Raw genomic sequence first — 8,988 nt, 5'->3', positions numbered from 1 at the left:
AGGTAAATTTCCGAATATGCCTCTGTAACAAATGACAAAAAAACATAATAATAAAATATTGATTAGGATGCAATGAAATGAAAGTTGCAAACGATTTAAGACTTACTCGCTTTAAATAAATATAAGATCAAAAAACTCGAGCACGAGAACCAAAATCCAAACAGGCGGCCGAAATTTCGAAGAAAAACAAAGTACGCGGTGAGGCGATGGTAACAGTTAACGCTTATAACCGGTTACAGATTCGAAAAAACAGAGAAATCCTGTATTTTATTATGAACAGTTTTTTTCTGTAAAAAATACGGATAACTTCTTCAAAATTTACAGTTTTTTTTTACAGTGTGCACATTAATAGTGTATATTATAATATGTAGCATTGTTTTTTTTTCAGTTCAATGTATTTTTTAACCCCCCCCCCTACATATGAAGTTTGGGGAAGGGGGTTGGGCACCCTCTTTCAGTTGAAACAAGAAGCTAAAATTCTTCCTGTATATTACTATCGACAAGTCTAAAAAAAATAAGGGGTGTCCTCTTATCTTGGAGAAACTTTGTTTTTACATGTATTTTTGAACCACCCTAGTGTACAAGCTCCCATAGCTGCGCGGGATAGCTACATTCGATATTAATTTACGTCTGTTATTTTCATTTCATTGATGATTTTCACTGAACTTTTGATCGCTTATTTGCAGCACTATAAGTAATATGTGCAATAAATTTTGTTATTTCATAATGAGTCCTTCATGTTGCTGCAGTTTTCACAATCTTGAGTGTAACTGTTGAATATAAGTTGCTTTTATTTACTTAGTTTTTATGGAGTTTGGATCAATAATTTAATTTAAGTATCATATAATTGCTATTGCACGTTTTTTTTTTTTTTAAATTATTCAATTTTAGAATGTATTAGTTAGCTTTTTCGGCTAGGAAACTCCCTTCCTTTTTAAAATTTCTGTAACGTTTCTGTTGAATTGTTGCGAACTTTTTGTTTTATTTTTTGTCTTGCTTCAATACTTTTAACGAAGAATAGTTGAATGAAAACTAAAATTGAAAGTTATTTAGTTGTGTGATATCGGTGTTATTACTACCGGTCCTAATGTACGATGTTATTATTTCTTTTTAACGAATGAACACATTGTAATTTGAACCAATCACTGGCAGAATTGTTTACTTCCTCTTTTAGATTAGACAATTTACGGTTTGTTGTTATCAATTGAATTTGCATTTATATCAAATATAACAATTATTCACTTTCAAGTGATCTAAGAAATTTAATTCAAGAAAAAAAAAATTACAAATTGTAAAGTTAAAGATGCTGACAATGGTAGTAAAATCATGGAAGTAATGGGACGGAAGTGACATCATAAATTGACTAGCATTTAAATCATGGAAGTAATGGGACGGAAGTGACATCATAAATTGACTAGCATTTGAAGTAAATTTAGTTGTGTTTCGCCAAAATTGAAGCCGAAAATGATGCCGCAAATTGAGTAACATGCGTACATGAATACAGTGCAGCTCAAGACTATTGGCACTAGGCCTTTGGCGAGTCTAAATCAAAATCATTTAAAAACAAGAGAAGCATGAGTTTCTCTGTACTTAAGCATTGACAAAGAAATTTTTTTTTTCCTTGAAGCGGCGTTTTTTTTTTAAGCATTAAAGCATAAATTTCCATTGAAAACAGGTGCCTAACTCTCGAATAAGGTACACATTTGCAAGTCTTTATTTGATGATCACAGGGCAAGAAAATGTATCGCCCAAAATTTTACTCGAAGTTGAAAGCAATACCCTAAATTTTTATGAATATAGAGACATTTATAAAGAATAACTTTTTATATTTTAATATGGATAAATAAACTTTAAGAGGCTATATTTGGCTTAAAAGGGGGAGTTTCCAAAATTGGTATAGAGTTAGCAACTGAGCAATGCTCGTCACTAAAGATCATGCGTTAAATATATGTGTAGAAACAACTCCTGAAATATAAAACTGAATTTGTAGCAAAAAAAAATGAATTTAATACTTTTGTATTAGTTTATATTGGCTGACAACATTTTGTGCAGTTTGGCACAAGTTTTTGAACGGTGATTACAATAACAGCAACCATCAATCAACAAGCAGGATAAAAAAAACATTTTTATTTATAAAACAACAAAAATAGCTATTTAATTATGTATTGTATACATTCTTTCTTCTGCATTGCTTAATATACCAAAACAAGACAATATATAATAAAATGCAAATAATATAAAACAATATTTCAGCAACGTTGTTACGATCCACCAACTAAAAATAAAAAAAACAATAAAACTTATTAAAATTCAGATACATAAAAAATCAAAACAGTTTATGATTATTATTAAGACAGTTGTTTTAGTGCTCTACGATACAAATATTGCAAGTTAGAATGGAATTCACAACACAAAGAAAAGAAAATAACTTCCGGGGAAAGGATGAGGATGGAACAAAGCAAGTAGCTTCCACCGCTCGGCCAAGAAGGCTCCAATCAAAACAGTTCAAGAAGGAAAGATGAATCAGTTATTTTTTCACATTACTCGCTTTAATTATTTTTTGCTAATAAGAGTGCACTCATAAAAACAATTAAATAACTAATTTTTTTCTTCTGTTCCAATCGCAACTAAATAGTTCATTTACAAACGTTTTTAATAAGTTTCTCATTATTCAACACAATAACCCTGAACTGTATAGCATCGAGCATTTTGTTTACAGTCTGGTTCTGGAAAAAAGGCTCTTGATTTTGGAGTAGCTAATTTCTGTTTGGGTTGAGTGAAGTTCTTATATTGGCACAACGCCAATAACTTATCGGCAAATCAAACCAGCTTCGGCTATTTAAAAAAAAAAGGAATAATCTAAGCCGCAATCAAGCGGAACGTGGCTTATCAGGGCCAGGCTATACGATCTAAGGAACAATATTCAAATGCAAATTGCTTATCTGTCAACATCTTTGTAAATTCTTTAAATTTCATTTTGTTTTTGAGGTGTTTTTTTTTATTTATTATTTATTTTTTTATTGTTACTAACAAGTTGATGAATGATTTCTTATAACAGCAACGTTTGCTAAATTATCGAAATCACATGACATACACATTTTGTGGACCTTCATTATATCTTTTATGAATTTTTCAGCCTGTTATTTTACGTTTAAAAACGAATTGCTAGTTAATAAATACATTGTAGTAGAAGTTGATCACTAGATGGTAACATCATGTGCTACTAGGGAGTTCTGTAGAGATTTTGAATGACAAGGCAAAAATATGTGGCATCTTTTTCTAGTTGAAATTTATTTTGAAATAAATGAAATTAAGGATTAAGTTACTTAAGTTTAGTTACACATTCCGCAACACTTATTAAACAAACAATACTCAACTTGTGACCCACAGTTATTCAGCCAAACATTTATGAAAGGTAAGGTAAAGGCAGTCAGAAAACTTGACAAACTGAGACATAATCTTGTATTAGTGCAGAACTATTTTCCCAATATTCAGCAAGTACACTTTGATTTAGTTTTGAAAACAACTGTTTGTCAGATGAATTCAATATGACATTATGAAAAAAATGCGCATTCATTAGCTTTCAATCATTTTTATACCGTGGCTTTTGAGAATTAGTTGTCCTGGGGAGGGGGAGGTTTAATACCACTACATTAAAAATTGCCAAAGTACAAGTCTTGTTGACTAAAAAAAGCAAAAGTAATTTCTTTTTAGGTATTTATGTCAGCCAAACAAGGTATGAATCTGTTGTTATCTTATCCCGTAGCAAGAAGGAATGAAAGTAGAATAGTGCAGCGACTGTCAAAGTGAAGCCTCCATACTGGTGAGAGTCTAGCTTTTGGACTTAATAAATGACAGCCCTCTCAACAATTTAGGAATAGTAAAATGTCTCTAGGAGCTTTGTAAACATGGTAACAGCTAACAACTAACCATATTATATTTGGACCCACTGATTGAACAGCACATGCTATGTGCATGTACTCGGTGAGTATTTGTTTGCATATGGCTTCGCACCCCAGATACCCCTATTCAGAGTCTGATGCATGGGCTAGGATACCCACCGCCCCATATTTATAATACTTTTTAAAAAAAAGGTACATATTTATAAACGTTATTTCCTACATTCATTACTAAAATGAAATTGATATATTTACACAATATTGATATATTGACATGAATCAAATTTTTATTCATTTTTGTTCAGTTTTTTATTGGCATACGGTCAAGCTAGCATTTCTGAAAACATTATCCTAGATGATACAACCTTGATTAAATCTTCACAATAGTAATGATTCTAATAACATAACAATAACAACTAACATAACACTATAATTCAGTAAGTTACCATTCGAGCTGAACCGAAACATTGCTTCGGTCACTCGTCTGATCAGTGCTAATTCTGTATTATCTACCAGTTTGTTTGGCCACTCTTGGCTTCCTTGAGAGATTTTCCACCTCCAGCTCAGTCACTTTCCTATACCGGGCTGATGAGTGCTAATAAGCACGAAAATGCAATTCTCTGCTTGGAATTGACTGAGCTGGCGGTGTATTTCATATATAACAATATAAGTTTAAAAAACATTTAAAAATATATTAAATATACGAACCACTTGGCTTTCTTTTTAGCATATGGAATGTTGGATGGATCTTCCCTTGCCAAAAACTTTCTTCCTCCTTGCAAACAATTATCAATGTATTGCTGCCAATCAAAACTGTCAGTGTCTAAGAAAAATATCTAGAAAAATAGGAATGAAAAATTTATTTCCTTCAGTGTAAGATAGCTCCTCACCAGCCAAGTGAGGAATAAAATCTACTACCGTACTTTTACGCACAATTAACATCGTTTCATACCTCATTGCCATAGCAGAGCGTGTCAATGTTTAAAAAGAGTAATAATTAAACCAAAGTTTTCTCACTATCAGCAAGCAGTAGATTCTATGTTGCTTATATTGGTTATTTTTGGAGCAAGAGCCTAAATTGCTTACACTGCGCCTCACAAGCATTGGAAATAAATCAGTATGACTCATTTTGATTTCTGCTGTTGATGACATAGCTGCCTTGATGGCTGATTCTTCCCTTGATGACATGGCTGCTTTAGCATTTGAAAGTTGAGTACAAATTTTCATGAAACTACCTTGGATGTACGTTTCCAGTCACATTCGTTTGTGGGGAGAAAAAAATAAGAATGTATGTCTGAATGCAAGACCCTCAGGCTTTGGAAAATTAAAGATTTCACAGAAAAAAAGAGAAGTAGATGCTTATAGTTAAAAGCCATTTTTTATTCTTATGTAATAACTAATGCACTGTTAATTTCTTGCTCATATTCTGATAATCATTCAATCTCTTGGACAGTCATCATTTTTTGATTGTGCTATGAGCATACGGCAATATTAGAACACCCTCGTCATTGTTGTGATTGTTAGCAGCAAAGTTCGTAGTTGGTAACAACAACGAAAACAACGGTTTTGTTGACGTTACCAAAGATCTGAAACCACTAAGACCAATTGCCACGTTCTGATAATAAGAGTTTTGGTCTTGGACTAGCTCCTTTCTGTTTAGGTTGAAAAAAAAAGAAATTATTAGATTGGCACAACGACAACAATCGTTATCGGCAACTCCTCTTACAAATTTTAACCAATGGAATAGTTTAAGCGGTAACTGATCGGAGGTATTTTTTTTATTAGAGCCTGATTATAATGTTATCCAGTCTTATTATTTGGCGGAGAAAGGGGTGGGGGATTGAATTTTTACTTTCCCACTCCCCCCTGCAAAATTTTACAAAGACGAATTTGCCGTTAAGTAAAACAGTGTTTCTCTACCTTTCATTACTCACGACTACACGGTAGGATCCAAAAGTAATGAGCCTCACGCTATACTGACGCATGCACATCCTGCAGCTCGCTCCGCTTAACAGCGACGGTGGTGGGGTGTTTTGAGCTTTACGGTGCAACGCAGGTCAGTTGGCTCCGAGCGGTATCATCGGCCTTAACAGTAACCCCAATACGGTGGTGTGTAACACGGCGATATGGAAAGTTCGTCAGAGCAACGGAAAGCGATCAAATTTTGCTTACGGTTTCCTCCCCAAACGTTCGTAATGCTTCAACAAGCATTTGGGACTGAGTGTCTGTCCTACTCGCTAGGGCTCGACCGATGGCATTTTTTGGCCGATGGGCCGATGCCGATTGTTGGCCGATTGTTCAAAGATAGCCGATGGCCGATTGTTTTCCTCCAAATGGCCGATTGCCGATGGCCGATGCCGTTGGCCGATGGCAAAAAAAAAAAAAAATCTAACAGAAATAAATTGATAAGATTGTCAGGGATTTAAAGGATCATTGATTCATTTCACTAAACTTCCCTTCTACGAATAAGGAATTGTAATCACAAAAAAAAATCAGATTTCGACCTAAATTTCTATTTTACGATCACCCAATTTAAACTTCACTAGTTTTTTCGGCGCATCTGTACATGTACCTAACAACATATAAATGACCAAAATATCCATTTTGAACGCCTCCTCATTTAATTATTGCAAATTCTCTTGTGATGCCTTCATGCGCGTAAACTTGCGTCACTAAAAACGTTATGAAATAGTAAGTTGAAAACTCATACGTACGTACTATGATCCAAAAGTTCGAGGACAAGTTGTATAAAACCTTACCCTCAATATTTCACATTACCGAAGTACATCTATCTACAAAATAGTCACCTTGAACGATTATGCACTTCTGCCAACGTTCGTATAGCTTTTACAAGTACTCCTGGAAGACATTTATCGCAACCTCCTGTAAGGCCTCTTGCGCTGCTGCTTTAACTTCATCGTGGGGAAGAAGGAGACTTTCATGTTGAGGATGCACGGTTCGATTGGTCAATACTCTGATATGACAAACAAATAACATAACGTTTCGTCCTACTTAGCTCCGTGTGACTTTTACCTGTTCCCAGCCAAAAAACATTTGCATGGACGCCGCTTTTCGTCAGAATAAAATAAAGCCGCATCACAGAAAGAAGCGAAAAATGGCTTCCAGGAATGTTTCCAAAAGTTATATGAACATTGGTAGAAGTACATAGTTCCTCAAGGTGACCTTTTGAAGGTGGATGTGCGTTGGTAATGTGAACTATTCTGTGTAAGGTTTTATACAGCTTGTCCCCCGAACTTTTGGATGGTACTACGTACAATCTGTATAGGGTGTAATTATGCTTCTCCTTTTTTGACTGCTGTATGATGGAAGACAAAGAACAGCCAAAAAAAAAAAAAAAAAAGAAAGAAAGAAAGAAAAAGGAAGAAAAATAAAGAGACTGTTTAATAACCAATTGATTTTCTTTTTTGAACATATAACTAAGATTTCAGTAGCATTGTAATAATGTATGGATTTAGGTAAACTAAACATAGTTAAAAAACATTAAATTATGTTGCTTAATCATTCAAAAAAAATTAAGAATAAAACTATGAAACCGTCAACAATTTACGTAATTAAAGTAGAAAGATTTTACGTAGACATTTTTTAGTCATCAAATTAAACAAAAAAGGTAACAGATAAATTACAATATTAAATCATAATAGGAATATTTGTACATTTTTTAAAATTTATGAATAGAAAAGTTTTCATTTTTCATAAAAGCTATAACAGTGACATACATTTTGCGGAAAAAAGAAATAGCCATGAAAAGAGCGAGGGTCTTAAAACGCAGCTACAATAAACAAACTCAATATTTACACCAAGTTAATAACTGAATACATATACTACTTGATCTGATGATTGCACACATAATATTGAATAATTTGATTGTTCAATCTTTTATGAAGCAATACAAACAAGTTCAAATTAAATTTTTCATTTTAACACTAATTTTCTGAAAGTTAAAAAAATGCATACTTGAAAATCATTGAAACTTTTCTATAACATATTATTAAAAATATGATGAAAACGAAAATAACTTATTCATTGATTTTATATAAATACATAAAAATAGTTACTTACAACAGACAAAAAAAAAAAAAAAAAAAAAAAACTCGATCGCTATTAATGTTGCAAAAAAGATGGCGCATTACGAAATATAAGTGAAACAAGTATAAGAAATACGCAAAATGACATTTCTTGACCAAAATAAATAATCGCTAAATATTTAAGAAACGCTTGAAACGACGAGGGTGAGTTAGGGGGGGGGGTCACCCTCTGATTTTGGATCTTCGGCCCCAACTTCGGCTTCATTTTTTTTAATACAGAACAGCTACTACCAACGCCTCGGAAGAGTTTCTGAATCTACTTCAGCACTTCCGAAGAAAAAATTCAAAATTCCCTTCGATTTCCGAATTATGTCACCATTCAAAACGTCTTTAATCAATTTCTCATATTAATGCTCTAAATTCTTTCTAAACAATAGATAAAGTTTGAAAAAAAAAACAACTCTAATTTTATGAATGGTGTTAGTTTTAAACAACTCAGAAATACAACTCGAGTTTAGTCTCAGAAATCGAGGGAGTGGGAGGAGGGGCACGCAAGTGTTCTCGGAAATACAGAAAATAGTCGTAAAAAATAGAGTTCAAAATAATCATAATCATTGAGCAGAAAAACCCTTTTAAAACTTGCATCCGAGTTTGTTTCGACGTGCAGTGGCGGATTTAAAATATAGCAAATGTTGCAATTGCGCGAGAGGCCTTATAACCATAGGGGCACCGTAGGCGTTACAAAAATGCTTATGATAAATGTTTTACAACTTCTGTGATAGAGAAATAGGGCCCCAAAATGTATTTCGATGGACCCCAAACTTGTAGCTCCGCCGAAGCAATGCAGAAAAGACTGCATTACTGTGATTCATATTACAAATATCGAAAAGTTAAAAATTACCGTCGGTTCAAGGGGAATCTAACAAAATTTTAAAAAAAACCGGTTTCGCCATCTCATATTTGTTTCCATGGTCTCCAATTCGACAATATATCACCAAATGATCGTCAGTGTGAGACGCTATATTAGTTTTGCATTGAAATAA

At 33.4% G+C, this 8,988-nt stretch overlaps 1 protein-coding gene across 4 annotated transcripts in view; it reads right to left on the bottom strand.

The window, feature by feature from the left end:
- Nucleotides 1–2,107: 2,107 nt before the first annotated feature.
- The window catches only part of LOC129219383 (fatty acyl-CoA reductase 1-like), a 75,143-nt gene continuing 68,262 nt past the window's right edge, over nucleotides 2,108–8,988 (bottom strand). For all 4 annotated transcript variants that reach the window (XM_054853768.1, XM_054853771.1, XM_054853770.1 and 1 more), the window contains 2 exons: nucleotides 4,608–4,735; nucleotides 2,108–2,275 (listed from right to left, as the gene is read on the bottom strand). In XM_054853768.1, coding sequence (XP_054709743.1) covers nucleotides 2,155–2,275; nucleotides 4,608–4,735 — 249 coding nt within the window. In that variant the 3' untranslated portion in view covers nucleotides 2,108–2,154. The remainder of the gene's footprint in view (nucleotides 2,276–4,607; nucleotides 4,736–8,988) is intronic.

Source organism: Uloborus diversus, chromosome 3 (assembly GCF_026930045.1).
Source record: "Uloborus diversus isolate 005 chromosome 3, Udiv.v.3.1, whole genome shotgun sequence".
NCBI lineage: Eukaryota > Metazoa > Arthropoda > Arachnida > Araneae > Uloboridae > Uloborus > Uloborus diversus.
The sequence above is the reverse complement of the archived record's forward strand: the minus strand, read 5'-3'. Positions and strand labels throughout refer to the sequence as shown.